The sequence below is a fragment of the Dermacentor andersoni genome, chromosome 8 (genome assembly GCF_023375885.2).
Source record: "Dermacentor andersoni chromosome 8, qqDerAnde1_hic_scaffold, whole genome shotgun sequence".
Classification (NCBI taxonomy): Eukaryota; Metazoa; Arthropoda; class Arachnida; order Ixodida; family Ixodidae; genus Dermacentor; species Dermacentor andersoni.
In genome coordinates this window covers 141,346,226-141,363,021 of record NC_092821.1, presented here as the reverse complement: position 1 = coordinate 141,363,021, position 16,796 = coordinate 141,346,226, and the positions used below count along the sequence as shown (strand labels likewise).

Here is a 16,796-nt window from a genome sequence, read left to right as displayed (position 1 = left end):
GTTTCATTCGACTCGCCGGGTAATTCAACCAATTTGTTCAGTCGCACCCGGGTCGAATTAATGGAAGTTGGCTGTATATGAAGTGACTAATGAATTGCTCATCGACATGGACTCTCAATCTGGGCCCCCTGTGGCCAGGTTGTAGATCATTGTTTGAGATGTAATGTTGGTGGCCAGGCGCAGTGTCAGTGTGTGTTGGCTGACTTGGCTTCCTAGCGAAGCCAGATGTCGGTCCTGGTTATGGGACCACGTTTTACCGTTCCACAGGGTGATCCGGTCACGTACCGGCTCAACGCCGTGCTGGTGCACCTGGGTGCCAGCTGCAACTCGGGACACTACTTCTGCTTCGTGCGAAACTCCAACGGCAACTGGTACTGCATGGACGATTCCCGGGTGGGTGTGCCGGGCTTTCCTTTTGCTCTGAAAAAAATACTGTGCTCACTCGAGCACGGTCTGGCTGTGAAGACGGGTGTACCCGTGTGATGATGAGGCCACTATTATTTCATGCGGTACAGAAAGAGTTGCGGAAAGGGCCCGCTGTGCTATAGTTTCACGTGTGGTGGTGTTTGGTCTTCCTGAAGCGTCTGGTGGGCTTCGGAAAGTTGTGTTCCTTTTTCTTTTTTTTCATGCATCAAGCAGTTGAATGCAAATTTATAGCTGTAACGTAAAATTTTAATGACAGCAGTGTAGATTATAGAGTAAGTAAGACATGGGATAGTGTTAGCCGGTGCAAGACGGGTAGTTGGATATTGCTGGGAGAGGCCTTGGTCCTGCAGCAGACATAAAATGGCTGTTGATGATGGATTTGTTGCTTTGGAATTCGCATTTGGTTCACTCTATTATAAATTTTAAGGAATGCCTGCGCAAGTTTTCTTCATTCCAATTTTTTTTTTCTGCCTTCCTTTTTTTTTGTTTATCTATAGGTGCACCAAGTGAGCTTGGGGAACGTGCTAAACCAGCAGGCGTATGTCCTCTTCTACATCCGGACGCCGCCGGAGTCGCAGGAGAACCACGTTGTCAAGGTGAGCAGTGCCACCCGGTAGCGATATGCCGCCGAAAGTGGCGTGCCGCTTCGGAATTCCTCAGCATTGAGACAATTTATGACCGATCGGTTTTAAGCCCGACTTTAGGCTTGAATTCAACCTGAATTAATCTTGGACAAGTTTTTGAGCTTTCAGTGGTGTTTCTCTATAGTGGCTTGTTAGTTGTGCTACGAGTTTTTTTTCTCGCAGCTCAGGCCATTTTGGTTTGGATGCCTGTACCATATTTACTCGACTGTAACGCAAGCTCTTTTGTAATTTTTGTTGCTTGAATTCGGCCCAAACAAGTATTCTAAATCCCGAGGTTCTTGGCGTTATGTTTGCAACCTGTACTTTTACGTCTTTGTTCCAATCCGTAGACAAGTCGACCGAAGTGAAAACTTAAGTTTTGTGTGAAACGACGAAATTTTCACTGCGCTTGTGACTGGTGTTACGGTTACAGTGCTGCAGTAGTAACCTGCGGCCTTTCAGGCTTCCACTCTGTTCATTTGCGTTGTTACGGCGATGCAGCGCATTTAGTATGATGCCCGCTGTAAGACAAGCAATTACGATGGTCGAGGAGCTGGAAAACTAAGACAACGGTGTATGTTGAAGTGTGAATAAATATGCAATCTTAAAAGGTGAACTGAGCAACGAAAGAAATTTGTTCGCGTTGGATTTTAGTGCACGAAATATTTTTTTCTTTGATCCCATAGAAAACTGGGTGCGTGTCAGATTCGGGTGCGTGCAAGAATTGAGTAAATTCGGCCTATTATATTATAGAAAGAAAAAGGCCTTCGATGAGCGTCTGAGATTTTCGATGAAACATTTCCTGAACATGCACCAAGGGATATAAGAGTAATCCCGATTGGTCTTTTTTTTTTTTCTGCTTTTTCTGCTCCAACAGAAGTCCAACTCTGTGGCCACCTTGTGTAGCCGGAACACCACTACCGAGCCACTCCGAAATGGCCAACTCTGTAAGTCTACCGCCGCTCCTTTATCCACCCGAAGTCAACATTCTGCTTTTGACATGTTTCTGCCTCAACATTACTCGTGGCATTCCGAGCTGCTCATGTAGGGGGACGTTGCATTGAAACAGTGATACAGTTATAGCGCACTGCTGACGTGTTTCATTATTAGGTTCGATTGCCAGCCATAGCATCAGTGTGCGAGTGTCCAAAATAGTTGGACTTTCTACTGCTTGCACAAAGACGAAACGAGTCAAATGTGTGTTTGAAAGTCTCGCTCGGTTGGGACTGTGTTTTTGTGATGTTTTCTACGACCTGCATTGTGATGCTGCGTTTTATGCCTCCTGTAGTGTCGAGGCGTAAAAAAACAATAAAGCGGCTCATGTAATCTAGGCCCCAAGTTTTATCACACCTTCACGAACAATTTTTTTTGTCTACTTTTGTTTTGGGTTATTTATTGACCAGGCATCTCAAACCCACGTCCTGCGTGCTGCCCTCAAGGTGCATGTCTTGTGGTCTACCAGGCCCTACCAACTGCCTGAACCATATAACGACGTCACACAGGCACGTTTTAGCGCAATTTCGCCCGATTGGGATTAAATTCTGCAATCCCATTTGACTCCCTTGAGCAACCTGCGAAAGGGAGCCATTCTCATTGAGATGTTTTATCCTTGCCTGGCTTGATTGCGATAGAAAATTCCCCGTGTTACTGAAGTCTTTCCGTCTCAACCTTGGACATTCTGTAGTGTGGCCTGTCTTGAGGCGTGCACGATACCGGACGCTGCGTAAGTCAAAGCGCAAGGCTTGTGTGACTCTAATGGCTAAATAGTTAGCTCGATTGCACCCAAATTTGAAGCAAACACGGCATTTCACTGCGCGTCCAGAGCAATGCAGTGTTTGGGTGCATTGGTTATCTCTTACGTCCAGAATAATAAGGAAGCAGAGATGGTGCTGATATTATTGTGATGGAATTAATGGTAGCACTTTCTGTCATCGTGATGACAAAACCCAGCACCTGCCATGGCTTTGCCCCAACACTGAGTGACAACGTTTACTTTCTGTGGCAGCAAAATAAATTTTGTTTTTTTGTCTGGAATTGGTGCAGGCGATGCGTTCTGGGCGTAACAGACACGTAATGCACCTAAACGTGATGTTGGATTGCGCGCTGCAACTGTCACCTCTGTGTAGAATCTGAGCAGGAATGAATCAGTGGTTCAGCCGGAAGGGTAGCATAGAACTGCAGCTGGGATCTGTGCAACATTCATCCCGATATTCACGCTGCCCGTTGCGAAATGAGAGTTTGAGACCCCTGGTATAGACTTGTGTAATAGCCACGCCATTGAATAAAAATTTATAGAGAATGAATTGCTATTGTATTTATTGTGCATGTTTGCATCTCTCACGTCAACGCAAGATCTTTCTTTTTTTCCAAACAAGGAATCCAGTTTGATGCTGTGTCCACAGCCGTTTACTGTTGGTGTAGTAGGTATCTTTGTTCACCCATGTCATGTGAATAAGCTGCCCCTAGAGCTAGCGGCCCTGGATAGTCTTGTTATGTGGAGATGAAATACGTGAGGAAGTTGCTTGCTAAAGAGAGACTGCATTTTTAATGGCCACAACTCATTCTTTGCTTAAAATTTTGCAAGATATTGTGGCTAATACACAAGTCTATTAGTAATTAGCAGAAGATGCTAGTGCAAAAGATTGTCCAGTGTTTCGAAGTTTTGTGCCGTTATAGTAGCACAACTTGGGCAGTGAAAGGTTGTTGATGAGTATTGACTTATTGGTTCACTTATTGCAAACGATCAGTGGGACCTGATCACACCCAGATAGTATTTTTGTAAAGATTTGCTAATTGTCGTTTTCAGAGAAAATAAATGTTGTGTTTGTCAGCCTGTGTCAGAAGAGCTCTGTTTTGCCAAGCTTTTGCACCGTTTTAGTAGTGTTCTTTGTCGATGCAAACTTTGTAGATGTGCAGTGTTTTGGGGTTGCGTGCAAGAGTGCGGGGGTAAAAAGCATGGGAAAAATTTTGAGTTGCGTAGTGTCATGCTGTATTCGGTGAGGCAGCTGTGTGTGAGGAGGTGGCGGGGGTTGCGTGTGCCGTGCGGGCGAGTGGTTCTTGATGCCGAGGTCGTTGGCTCGTTGCAGCCGTGGCCACGGAGAGGAGCACCCCGCAGAGGCCGAAGCAGCCCCCGCCCAGGTCTCCCTCATCGCCTGCGGCCGTATCCGTGTCCGGAGCCACTGCTGCAGCCACTTCGTCATCGTCGTCCTTGCCTATCACGGCCCACCCGTCACCCCACAGGACGGCAGCTCCGTCGTCCTCAACCTCAACGCCACTTCCTGCTAATCGTCCGAAGATCACCTTTGGAATCGGCACATCGTCTTCGTCTACTGCAGTGTCTTCCTCTCCGTCAACGTCGCAGCGAAGTGTTGGGCCGCCGAAACTTCCTGCATCAGTGATACTTGCGAAGCCCGCGGAGAAGCCAGTTGAGAGGCCTGTGGATAAGCCGCTCGCCCCGCTGGCACTGGGTGACATGAGCCTGGTTCCCTATGCGGGAGACTCATCAGATGCCTCGGACAGCGAGAGGACCGATGGGACCGTCGATCGGCGGAAATGTCTGATGCCACAGACGCATGCTCCGGAGACCCCCAGGGCCAAGGGTTCATCAACGTGGCAAGTATCAGACGTTAACCTCCTCTCTCCAGCCGTCTCGGTGGAGTCGAGCACGACGAGCGTCAACTCCACGACGGACTGGAACGTGACGGACAAGGAGCGGCCCTACGAGGCGCGCAAGCCGGTCGCCGAGGAGTTTCCGGGCTGGACCGTGGAGCCGTCGTCGTCGGCAGCCACGGCACCTGAGGCAGGGGAGACATCATCACTGCCGGGGAGTTCGAGGGACACGGGTTCGAAGCGTGTCGAAGAGGGAGAGCCAGGGAAGCCGGCTGCTGCCGCGGGTGTCGACGCCGCCGAGGACAAAGAACAGCAGCTGCGGCCCTTTCTTGGCGACGGACGCGTTGGCGTCGTCGATACCCCCGAGACTCAACCTTCTGGTGACGGTGCGCGAGGCGGTGACGCGCTGTCTCCAGCGAGTGAACTTGCCGCGGGTGACGATGGTGCGGCGGCGACAGTCGGCGAGCCCCCAGTGCGGCCTGTTGTGCCTCCGCCGAACTCGACGACGCCGGCTCCCGTCACCAACGGATGTGTGAGGGCAGTGGCGGCCGACACGGACGACAGCAGTGATTCGCATGAGTGGGTTGAACGGACAAAGGAAACATTAGCTGCTGAACGGCGCCACTCGGCAAGCAGCAAAGGTAATGAATCGGGTGGCATTTTGCTGCTGGGAAGTGTGGGCACGATTTGGGGGGGGGCAGCGATTCACAATGTTTGTGTGCACACAACATAGATGATGTTTCATTCCCACTGGAAACTGACGGGTCCTGAAAAGTATGTGTAAAACAGAAACCTTTTGTTGATGCCCCCCCCCCCCCCCCTTTTTTTTTAGGTCCTGCATGCTTCTCCGAGACTTATGCAGTGAGAGTGCGGAGCGGTTGTGTAGTGCGTAGTTGGTGGAGAGCGGGAGCAGTTGCGTAGCGCGACACCACCGAAATTACCAGAGCCCTCTTGCATAACTAGCGCCTGCGAGTGGTCATTGCCACGGCATTGGTCCTGCCATTGTGGCGACGTCTACGATTGACCATTGCCGTGGCGATTGCCTCGTCATGCCACTCCGGAGCCCAAGCTAGAGCACTTTTTTGTTTCACAAGCTGCTTACTCATTTGAAACTGCTATTGGCAGGGTCGCCTCGTCCCTGGGTGGGTTGCCTCGGGTGTGGTGAGGCGTGGAGTTCCCTGCGAAAAACAGCTTGAGGGGAACTCTGGTGCTGCGACCCTTCAGCTAACATGGGAACAGTGAGTGTAGGACATGGATTTGTCTAACCCTGGCCCCTCGTGGCATTATTTCTTCTGCCGATCAGCTTTCTAAATTTCCAAGCAGTTGTGGTTTTTCTGAGTGCACGAAGAGGTAAGTTTCTGCACGCCTGTATAATTGTTGCGAGTGGTTGCACTTAGGACGCAATATTTTGTTGAAGATGAAAAATTTGCGAAGTCTCGAAACCGTTTGGAAGTCGGGAGGATGGAGTTGAGGCAAATCCTTGTACTACCAGCCATCATTCCCGCGCCAGCTGAACGCCACTGCTTGTCTCCCGTAGACACTGGTGGCGGCGATGTTTGCTCTAGCAATTTTTATGGGAAACTCGTTCCTTAGTGCAGGGCACGGAGCAAGAAATATTTAGGAGTGGAAACTCCGTTGTTTGCGGCGACCAGAAAAGGTCACAAGCCCGCGGATATATTTTCAGGCTGGCGGCACCTGGCGGCATGGGAAGAAATTACCGCCGTTTAGGTTGCCAGGGCAACCGGTCGAGCGTGTTGCTCCCGTTCGGCCGCGCGCGCCTGACTTCTACTGAGGGCACTCACGCGCGCTTCTTTACCGCTTGTAGCCTGAAGAGCAACTGCTGCTACGCTTCAGACATTTGAGAACAGTAAAAAATAAAACGCGTTTTCCATGACAGCTATAAGATGATACGTAGCTTCTGGTTGTAGCCAGGGCTATCTTGCTCCGTGGCGGGCGGTTTTCGGCTTTTTGCGCTTGCGAAACTGATGGCTATCTCGTACCTAATCGCTCAAAGGGCGACCGCTTGTTTCTCGCTCTAGCGCTCACAGGGGTGCGCGTAGGAAGGATGCCGCCGTGCACGTGTTTCCGTTCCTTTTCTTTTTTTTAAGACTCTCGAAAACTAGTTGCCCTAGCTGCTTGGCGATAAGAGGAAAATTAACGGAAGTTTGCCACACGTGTTGCTTTTTTTGATGGGCACACAACAAAACAGTTTTCTTGAGTGCGCGCACCTACGCAGTTCGATTACGGCGTGCCCGCTAAAGCAAACACCCGTGTCGTCTGCTTGTCGTCTGCTTTGAGCGGGCGCCGCCGGAGTGAGCGCCGGAGCCGCCGAGCCGCCTGCCGGGCGCTGCTTTTTTTTTTTTTTCGCTGCGGCTTCTACGACGCGCCGCATGGTGCCGCCACTGCATAGGGTAGCGTCGGCGCATGCAACAATTGTGACTTTATCTGGTCGCCCGCGCTCGCTCGCGCTGACGGGAGTTTCACCTCCTATATGTCTTACTCCGTGGTGCAGGGCGCCCATTTTGTCACCCCGGAACCAAGAGGTTCCGGGGTGACAAGCTTTCTAGAGTTCACCTGTTGTGAATTGCAGAACGTATTTAGGGGCATAAAGTGAGGGGATCCATTGTATTCAAGCTAGACTCGTGCATTTCCTGTGGTTGGGATGAACAAGGTAAAGGCAGGAAGAGGTCAATCACTTGTGTGAGTGTACAGAGTGCTTGTAGTTTTATAGTATTTATGATCCAACTCTTCTGTAGTCTGAATACTATGCATATTTGTGAAAGCAGGACCTTTGCCTTGAAATGTTTTGATTGCAGAACCTCCTTTCCTGACATTTCTTTTTTCTGCCATAATGGGAGACTTACTTTTCCGCCAGTGTCGTGTTAATTTAGTTCTTTATATAGTTCATTACTGCCAGAATTGAGCGCTTGGTGTTGGAGCTGGTAAAAAAGTGAAGGCGATTGGAGGAAAGGAATCCATACAAGCTACAACCCCTGGAGGCAGGCTATCTGATTATGGACATTGGGGAGAACCTGCGCCAAGACCTCTCCTATCACAGGCGCAGCCATCAACGGCGCTTCTTTCATCATGGCTGAAAAGGAGATACTGTTCACTCGTATGTGTAGGACGGGCCTGTGAATTTGTTCTTTTATATCTCTGTGCTCCTATTGAGTGTACAGCGTTTTCTTTTCCGAATACTTTTCGTCCACCTTGCAAATTTCTGCAAAATTTATTTCTTTGTGGCTCCGCATGGAGTCTTACACGAGCCAAAGACATTGAGCATGAAGCAGCAGCAGCAGCAGCTGAACTGGCACAATTGGGATCAAAAGTTCATGGATTGCAGGATCTGCGAAAATGTTGCATTTCTTATCAGTTAACTGATTGTACACAGTAAGCACTACAGTACTAGTGTTCACATTCGCTAGTGTAAAGCTGGAATTCTGCGTAGCAAAATTTTTAAAAATTCTATTTTTTCTCCGAATTCTGTGGTTTATTCATGATGAAGCTGATGCACATAAAAGTCAATGCTTGAGGAGCACATGAACATTGCTCTACAAGTTGGTGTGCAATGGACTAGATTGGGCCGCTCATTTATGTATATACATCAGGTGCGTGCAAATATGAAATACTTCTGAATAACGAATCGAATAATGTGCTGTTCGACTCTGTCGTTGAAGCACGCTACTTTGCTCAGGGAGTCCAACATTTTCTTCAAACACTTCCAAAACAGCCTTGGGTACTTGAGCAAACTGCTAATTAGTATATAATGCTGCATTTCTGCTTTTAATATTGGTTCATAATGTGCATTGCAATGAAAGTTTCTAGCATTGTAAGTATACCAAATTGTGAACATCATTAACTTTCCTTCGAAACAACTTTCCTTCGAAAGCTGTTCAAAAATTATCCACTATCAGATTGCATTCCGCATTCGTATTCGATTCGCTCTCAAAAGTTGCTAATCGCACACCCCTGATACACATGCATTGATGGGGTGGTTTTTGTGAAGCGCTCGTGTTGTCGACATACACTGTTACTGCCTGGCGTTTTATTTGCTCTTGAAGTTTCAACGAGCTCGGAAATCCTGGAATGCTCGGATATCTGCTACTTCCTTCTCTTGACGGAGGAGTGATGCCCTGCGGAGGTGTGGCCAAGCTCTGTGCTGGTTTGGCCGCGCCTTTTGAGATTTCTTGCGCGCCATGATGTAACTCGCCGTAACGAAGTGCCTCATCTCACGCAGCCACAGTTCACCAGTGGGATGCGCGGCCAAACATGAATGGCGCCAAGGATGGTTCATCGTCGTCATACTGGAACGGCAGCAATGGCGTCAAGAAGCAGACGGACATCGTTGGCTACCTCCAGAATAACGGCTCCCGGCAGTACGGCTTCGCTGTGAACGGCTGGGGACGCGGCTCGGGAGGTGGCTACCACAACAGCTACGGCAACGACCGCGGTGGTGGCAACTTCTACCGGGACAAGCGGAAGTACTACGACGACTACGATAGCTACGACGATGAGTATGACAAGGGCAAGGTGCGTGGTGTTTTCTCAAGTAACGTAGTGTTGGTGTTGCCTTCCTTTTAAAAAAAAGTGTGAGACAAGTGGTAGATCTGATGTAGGGTGTGTTTTGCTGACAGTTGCATCTGTCAGGGTTCTGACAGGTTTCTTTACTAGTGTGTTGCAGAATTTGAATGAGCCGTCTTTACAGGACATGAAAAACAGAAGAACCGAAGTACAATTTCAGCATATATAGAAGTACAAGTCAGTTAATATAACAAGCATATTGTGTACACTCAAACAAGTACAAACAAGAAACCTGAACACATACAAAAGTGGAATCTGCACATGTAGTCATGAAATGTAGTCATCACATGACACATGGCATGACATGTCATGTATCTTCCGGTTGTTTGCTCTTGATTATGCCATACTGTAGGTATGCAGCAGGTAGCCACTTGTGTGAGCCCGAGGTTGCATTGGTAGGGTCGATTGATTGATCGATCCAGAATAATTTAGACTATTGAGGGTTCTTTAGCAAGCACCCAAATATTTGTGCCCTGGTGTTTTGCATTCCAACTTCCATCGTAGCTTGGTCACTGTTGCTAAGAACTACCTGGAACCTCAAGGTCGGCCTTAGAACACAGTAGCCCCTAAGCTACGGCTGTGAATGAAGGTTGTCAAGACTTAGCTCAAATTTTTCTCGTCAAATAAGTGCTGTGGTCTGATTTAGTGCCATGAGTCGCTCCATTCCTTTCAGAAAAAGGAAGTTGTAGTCGCATTGCACTAAGTATGGAGCTACTGTGACAGCGATCCAGCAATATCTGTCAGCCTGGCTATGACTCCGTCGCTTTACTATAAATGCTGCTAGACCTTCGATAGCTGGTGGTGCATGATTGTATGCAGCAGGACTTGCATGTTTACTTTAGCAGCATCACTTGCAGAAAAAGAAATGTCGTCATGTAGGTGATCTGCTTTGTACTGCAGGCTACATTTCCTTTTCCTTGGCAGCCATTCTATTACTATTACTGACCATCAGAGACCTCCCTCTATGCGTTGCATGACCTGACCGACTCCACTTCAGAGTCTCTGCATACCTCCTCTTTAATCTCGTGTTACTGTCTTTCTATCTCTTAAGGGGGGAGGCAACCCTTGAGACCAAACTTTTTTACTTTTTAAGATATCCAGATGAAACTTTCAGGGTACGTTCACACCACGGAACTATGAGGAACTGCAAAGTTTCATGAAGATATGTTTATTAGTTCCAGAGTTATTGAGGTCTAACTAGGTGGTTCATGTATATGCCTGAGGAAGAGCCTGGAGAAATGCCAGCACATCGTAGGAAGCTGAAATTCACTGTGATGATCCCTTGATAGATATCCCAGGGGGCTAAAGAGCCCTTTTCTTTAATTTCCCCTCCAAAAAATTTTAAGACAACTTTGAATTTGATGTAGCCAGTAATGACCACATTCATCAAAAATTAATTGCTTATTATAAATTAACTGAACCAGCTTTCAAAAAAAGAAGCCTGTTACCCCCTGGCAAAGTCATTCAGGAACAGAATAAAAAAAACGGCATACAAATCTGAAGAGCGGTTCTTGAGATATCGCCTTCCCCAGTGCCACTACTAGCGAAAAAATCCATTCCGAGAAAACAGGCCTTAAAGTTGAACACGTGTTTTTTTTATTAGAAAGCTCCTGCGGAGCTTCTAATTAGCTCGATCTTGCGGCTCCAGGCACATCAGTGTGTCGGATTTTCGACTGGCGACAGCCGAAAGCACAGTTCCGCCGCTGAAAAGCGTCTACGCAGTCGGCACTCGCTACGGAAGATCGGAAGTTCGATGCTCGTACAAGACGCATATCGCGCTCCCGCGCACTGAACATCTGCACTGTCTTGGGCTTTGCCGGCATCTCGTGCAGCGAACAACTAGCGAAAAAAATAAAGCTGAGCAAATAATGTAAAAGATAGCGCAAGGCGATGAGCAGCTCGCAAGCTCATGTTGAGGCGGACGGAGCAAGGGGCAACAACAACGCGAGCGCGGCGGGCGCGCCATCAAAGGGAGCAGCCGCCGCCGCCCTCGCAGCAGCCAATGGCAGGCGCGCTTTAGCCCGCGAGATTTCAGCAGCCGCCGCCGCCCGCGCAGCAGCCAATGGCGGGCGCGCTTTTGCCCGCGGGATTTGAACGCGCTGCTCCGGCCAATCAACGCTCCGCATCACATCGCGGGAAAACGCCAATAGCGCCTCAACCGCGCCGACGATGCCATTTTGCAAGGCGGCAAAATAGAGACAAAGAATTCACGGTCAAAACGACACCAATATGGCGCGGGCAGGCCGCATGGGCCGGGAATGGCGCGCGCGCGAAGTTTGACTTCATTTCGGCATTTGCGCGTGTTTTGTGGGCCGCGGTGGCCTCAAAAGTAGCGTTTTTTTTTTGGTACTTTACGGTTGAATTAGGTGCTGATAATTACAGAACAGGTAGTTTATGAGACATACAACCCAAAAATAAGGTTTTTCAAAAATCGACTTTTTCGCGATTTTTCGGTTTTCAAGGGCCGCGTCCCCCCTTAAAGCCCGAACCTCTTGATCCTTTTTCCATCACTAGTTGTGTAATCCTTCTTTTCAAGCTTCTTGGCTATTTTATCGTGTTTTGGCGCTGACTACTGCTATGACCTGCGTTGTACACACACTCCACGATTATGAAAGGGAACACTTTTTCAGGATGCAAATAGCAATTCTTGCAAACATGCAAGTGAGAACTATTGTGCTGTTCTCCTGTTGAATCCTGCTCATGAAACGTTTCCTTGTCGCAAGCACACACAAAAAAAAAAAGCTACAGGCTTCGAACACAAATACGGTGTTCCCTTTCATACTGGCAGAGAGAATCTTATGTAGCTTCTTGTTTCTAACTCCCTCACTTTGCTCTTCCTACTTTCAGCAAAAACGCAAGAGCAATGGCTTCAACCTGCACTCAGGGTCACACTACCGCAACGGCTCGAACCCTTTCCAGCAGGCGCAGAACTTCAGGAACCAGCAGGGCGGTGGCCACCGGTTCCACCAACAGGTTAGTCGTAGTTTTCCCACCAAGCAAACGAACCACCATTGCATCACCACCGATAAGGGTGCGACTGTGAGGCAACAACACAGGACGCCTTTCGGACATAATTTTGCCATGGCATCTGCTTGATCACAAGACTATGAGCGTTTTATACTGTTCGGGGGTGTTACAAGATGTAGAGGATGTGTTCACACCCTTTCGTCCCGTAAGTCATCGTTATTGGCTTCTAAACTCTAAGAAACTGTTGCACCCTTGGGGGCTTATCTTGTCCACAAACAATAATCATCTATCTTGTGTGCCTTTCTTTAACGCTGCATGCCCGGTAATTCCTGGTCACTAATTACATGCATGGTTATCAGCGTGACATATCATTCTCGACAGTAAAGTAACGAGCATGAAGTTTTCCAGATAAAAATACAAGCAAGACTGGCAGTGACCATTGCTAAAGTGCCCAAAATGGTGCAAACATTTTTTTAGAGTGTAGGAACAACCACACAGTTACAATGCACCCTTTGGAGTGTATAGTTGTCCCATAACAATAATTATCATCTTCCTTGCCTGCGTGTCCTTTCTTGAAAACGCTGCACTCTCTACTTTCCTGTCTGGAATGCTATGTCACGCTGATAACGAGCATGTCGTTCGCAAATTGGAAACACTGGGCTCGCAGCGTTAAAGAAAGGACATGCGGGCAGGACAGATGGCGATTATCGTTGTGGGACAAGATGTGCCCCGACCGTTGCAAACAGATTTAAAAGAGTGTATAATTACAGGATGCAAAGGTTGTTTACTCCCTTTCGTTACGAAGGAGTAAATTTTGTCGATCTTGCATACGGGTCATGCAGTGGCAATTGCATCTCTGCAAGGTGTTTACATCAATGTACCTCGTGAAAACAGCTGCTAGTTCAAATGAAAGCCTGCGTGGCCTCCTTTTCAAAAGTACCGAACTCCCTGGAGCCTGTACTGGCACTTTTGTTTCTGCCATGTCTGACTGCGGTGCACAAATGGTGAACAACAATATGAACAACTAGCATTCAGTTCAGTCTACCCTTAACATAGTGAACACGAACATGATAAGTAATCGGATGTGATGAAGTGAATCCAAAATTATCAGTTTTGTGAAGCACATTTTTGTTTGCAGATGGCTCGAAAGATGTGTTCTGGCAGCAAGAAATGCCAAATAGTACACTCACCGTCGCCAACCGATTTCTCGGGCACACATTTTTTTTTTTCGGACCTGCGCATTTGTTTGGACTTACTTGCTGGCTCCACCGTTCACCTCTAGAACCAATGTGCAACGGCAACGAAAACCAATAGCAACCATGTTTCTCACACGCGCACGCACGCAGTGTCCAGTTTTTCACACTCCTTAGGGACTGCAAGAACATCCACAAAAAACAAATGCACGCCTTTAACTGCCCTCAAGGCTCACCTTGCCACATCTGAAACAGCTTTAAGGGGGGATGAGGGGATCGGAACTAACTTTTTCATTTTTTATCTTAGAGTGATGAAATTTGGCATACAGGTTCGAAATAGCATCAAACAGACAGCTGCAAAGTTTCACAATCATATCTTCAGTAGTTTTTATTTTATCATTATTTATATATTGCTCACATGTTGCTTGCTCGTGGAAAGCCTAGCGTGACAGCAAAATGGGTTATGGGTCTGTAAATGTTTTTAATAGTTACTAAGAAGTATAGTCTAAGTCAAGATTCTCTTAATTTCTTTTTAAATTTCTCTGCTCTTCTTCTAAACGATATAGTATGCACCTTCTCTTTATGTTTAGAATGTATCATGCTCCAATTATTGTGTAATAAAAAAATGGTGAGCCTAAATGGTAAATCTGAGACTGTCTTGACATAAGGCACACTTCACCAATTGCAGCAAAACAAACAGGATTAAAATCCGTGCTCCCATTGCCGTGCTATGCTTTCCACGAGCGAGGTGATAAGCTCAAAACAAACTTTTGAGAAAACAAGCCTCAAAGTTCCATACTGGCACACACTGTCTAGAATGCTCCTGCATTGTAGAATTTGGTGTCCTTGGCAGCAGGTGACTTCTTAGCCCTCTGTCCTTTCAGGAGATGGACTTTGTGTGCCTTCTTCATTCGCTGGGAGTCTTTCTCGACAGCCCGCTGAAGAGAGAGGGCACCAGGGCGCAGGCCCAATGTTGTGCACAGGTCTGAATAAGCTTTCAGACTGCCCGAGTTGTACTTTGAAATTGCCTCGTGCACTGCTGTTTCCACAGCAAACAGTGAGGCATGCTGGTCTTTTGATACTAGTGACCATATCACTGAATGGAGACTCTCAGCCGCGTTTTGAGTTTTGCCTCCTCTGCACCGGGCCAGCAACTGAGGGTCTGAGAGGCGCTGGTACACAGGCAGGAGTGCTTCAGCAACTTTAGCTGAAAGCTTGTACTTGTGAGCTGGTGCTGGCTGCCCTTCTGCCTCAGCTGACCGGTGGTTGCACCAGCTAAGGGGGCCAGGGGGACACAGCTCATGATGGGGCTCATCATCTGTTGATGTGATGTGGTAGTACGTTGCCATTACTGCCCTTTGCATTTCCTCGACTTCCGAGTGGTTCCGCAGAGCAAGGCCATAGTAGTTTGTCAGTTTTTTGATGAGCTGCTGTGTCAGGCCCCCCTTTCCACCTAGTGGCTCTCCTTTCTTTGCCTTGGCCACCAAAGAGCGAAGTGCAGCCCCCATTCGTTTTTTAACATGATTTATGCAGTCCTCTTTAGATAGCTGCACAAAACCATAAACTTCTTCATCACATAGAGTGCGAAACATGCGGCTGTCCCCGTCACAAACTATGTTTGTGTAACGTAGATCATTTCTGCTCAAGGAGCGCCTGAAGAGCTGTAGTGCAGCCTCAACCTCCATTCTTCCAGAATTCACATCAGTGTTTTTCTGGCACTGGTGTTGCTGCTTCCATTCAGCATAGTTGGGGTCACTTTCTGCTGGCTGTCGGCTGCACCCAAGGCAGAAGTTGGACAGAACTATGCAGTCCAACACAAGCCCTGTATGGAAATCAATTATACAGCCTACGCCGGTATGGGAGCTGTGGCCGCGTGTCAACCATGTGCCATCATACACTACTGTAATGTTCTTTGAAAATGTTGTCTCCATTTCAGTGTACACCTTTTTCACTGCCTCTACAGCATCTGTGAAGATGTTGTGTGCAGCTGCCGCTGCGGCAGGCTTGAAAGTCTTTTTGAGGTGCCCATCATATGTTTTGTGGTGTAACCCACGATGCGAGACATTCATGGTGGCCCAGAAGTCATTAAGAGCAGTTGGTCCTTTCCCAATGCTCTTTATTGCTTGCATAGCTCTGATGTTGACCTCGAAAGCTCTAGAGCCGCTCTTCCTTTGTGAGGACCACTCAGACTGTAGGGTACTACCACAGGAAATGCATGAAAGTACCATCTTCACAGCTAGTCCCAGTTCAGTCTCGCGGTGCACTGCTAGGCCGGGCTGCTGACAAGTTGGGCAAAGCGGGGAACCAATCAGCGAGTTCAAAGCAGCAACTTGAACAAGCATAAACTCCTCTTCTGGAGGTGCGGGAATGGCATTTTCCTGTGAGCCAGTCAGCCCGAACTTGCGCTCCGTTGCTGAAACCGCGCGAAGCGATTCGCGAACTCTCGACGCTTGCAGTTCTGCAGTTTCCGCGGACACAAATCGTGTTTCCAGGTGAGCTTGAATAGTGCGACGTTCACTGGGCGAACAGTCAACACTGCGATGAGCGGCAAGGTCGGCCGCCGGCGCATCCGCGGCAGCGAGCGTGCGCCCGCGTTGCAGCTCCGTCGAAGCGCCGGAACTCGTCGATGGCATGGGACTGCCTTCACTGGCGGTTGTTGGCTGCGGAGACATCTCGGCGTTGAACGACACACCGCGGAAGCGCGTCTCCGATGCTCTGCAGTCGGGCGGCGATGACCGCTGCAAGCTCACTCCGTAATCTGTGCTGGACGAACTTGCGACGGGACGCTCGCGTACGGCGAGACTCACTGGCATGTCGATCGTCACCGGTGAAGTAACACTGCGCCCGCGCTTCGACGGCAAAAGATCATGGTTCGTCTCACTATCGCTGGCTGGTGCTCGACTCGGCGCAAGATCCCGCAGCACGTTGGGCGAGAGATCGCACAGCACGTTGGGCGCGTACTCCGCCGATTCTGAACGGACGCTCGGCTCGGCCGAACCACCTGCTGACAATCGCCGCTTCTTCCTTGCTGTGACGGGCTTGCGTTTCCGCTTCCCGTAGGCATGCTTCGTCCGGTACTTCTTTTCGAACGTGCGCGGATCCATTGCACGTGGCCGACGTCCTCGAAACACAAGAGAAGGAAAGTCCAGAAAGGCTTCCCAGCAGCGGACAAAAGCAGACGCTCCTTGCGCTCCTTGCCTCGGCCGCCATTATGGCGCGGCGTCGACCAATGAGGAGGCGCCTTACAACGAGCCGCGGCGCAGAGCCAATCGGGGCGCGGCAGCCATTGGCTGCTCCGTGCTGCCACTCTCCTGTTTTTCTTTTTTTGTGCGCTTGCTGGCTGGCAGGGAAGGAAGGGAAGGGCTGGGACAAAGAGTCAAAGAGTTGGGCTTTCCAA

General features: G+C 48.8%; 1 protein-coding gene across 5 annotated transcripts in view; it reads left to right on the top strand.

Moving 5' to 3' along the window:
- The window catches only part of LOC126525846 (ubiquitin carboxyl-terminal hydrolase 17-like protein 6), a 40,895-nt gene that overhangs the window by 14,448 nt on the left and 9,651 nt on the right, over nt 1–16,796 (top strand). For 3 of the 5 annotated variants that reach the window (XR_007598398.3, XM_050173805.3, XM_050173802.3), the window contains exons 11-16: nt 268–393; nt 924–1,022; nt 1,927–1,996; nt 4,136–5,299; nt 8,896–9,188; nt 12,087–12,212. Coding sequence is in view for 4 of the 5 variants with exons in the window: in XM_050173805.3 (XP_050029762.2) it covers nt 268–393; nt 924–1,022; nt 1,927–1,996; nt 4,136–5,299; nt 8,896–9,188; nt 12,087–12,212 (1,878 nt within the window). In the remaining variant the exon portion in view is untranslated. The remainder of the gene's footprint in view (nt 1–267; nt 394–923; nt 1,023–1,926; nt 1,997–4,135; nt 5,300–8,895; nt 9,189–12,086; nt 12,213–16,796) is intronic. The other 2 variants (XM_055067897.2, XM_050173806.3) reach the window with 2 other exon arrangements.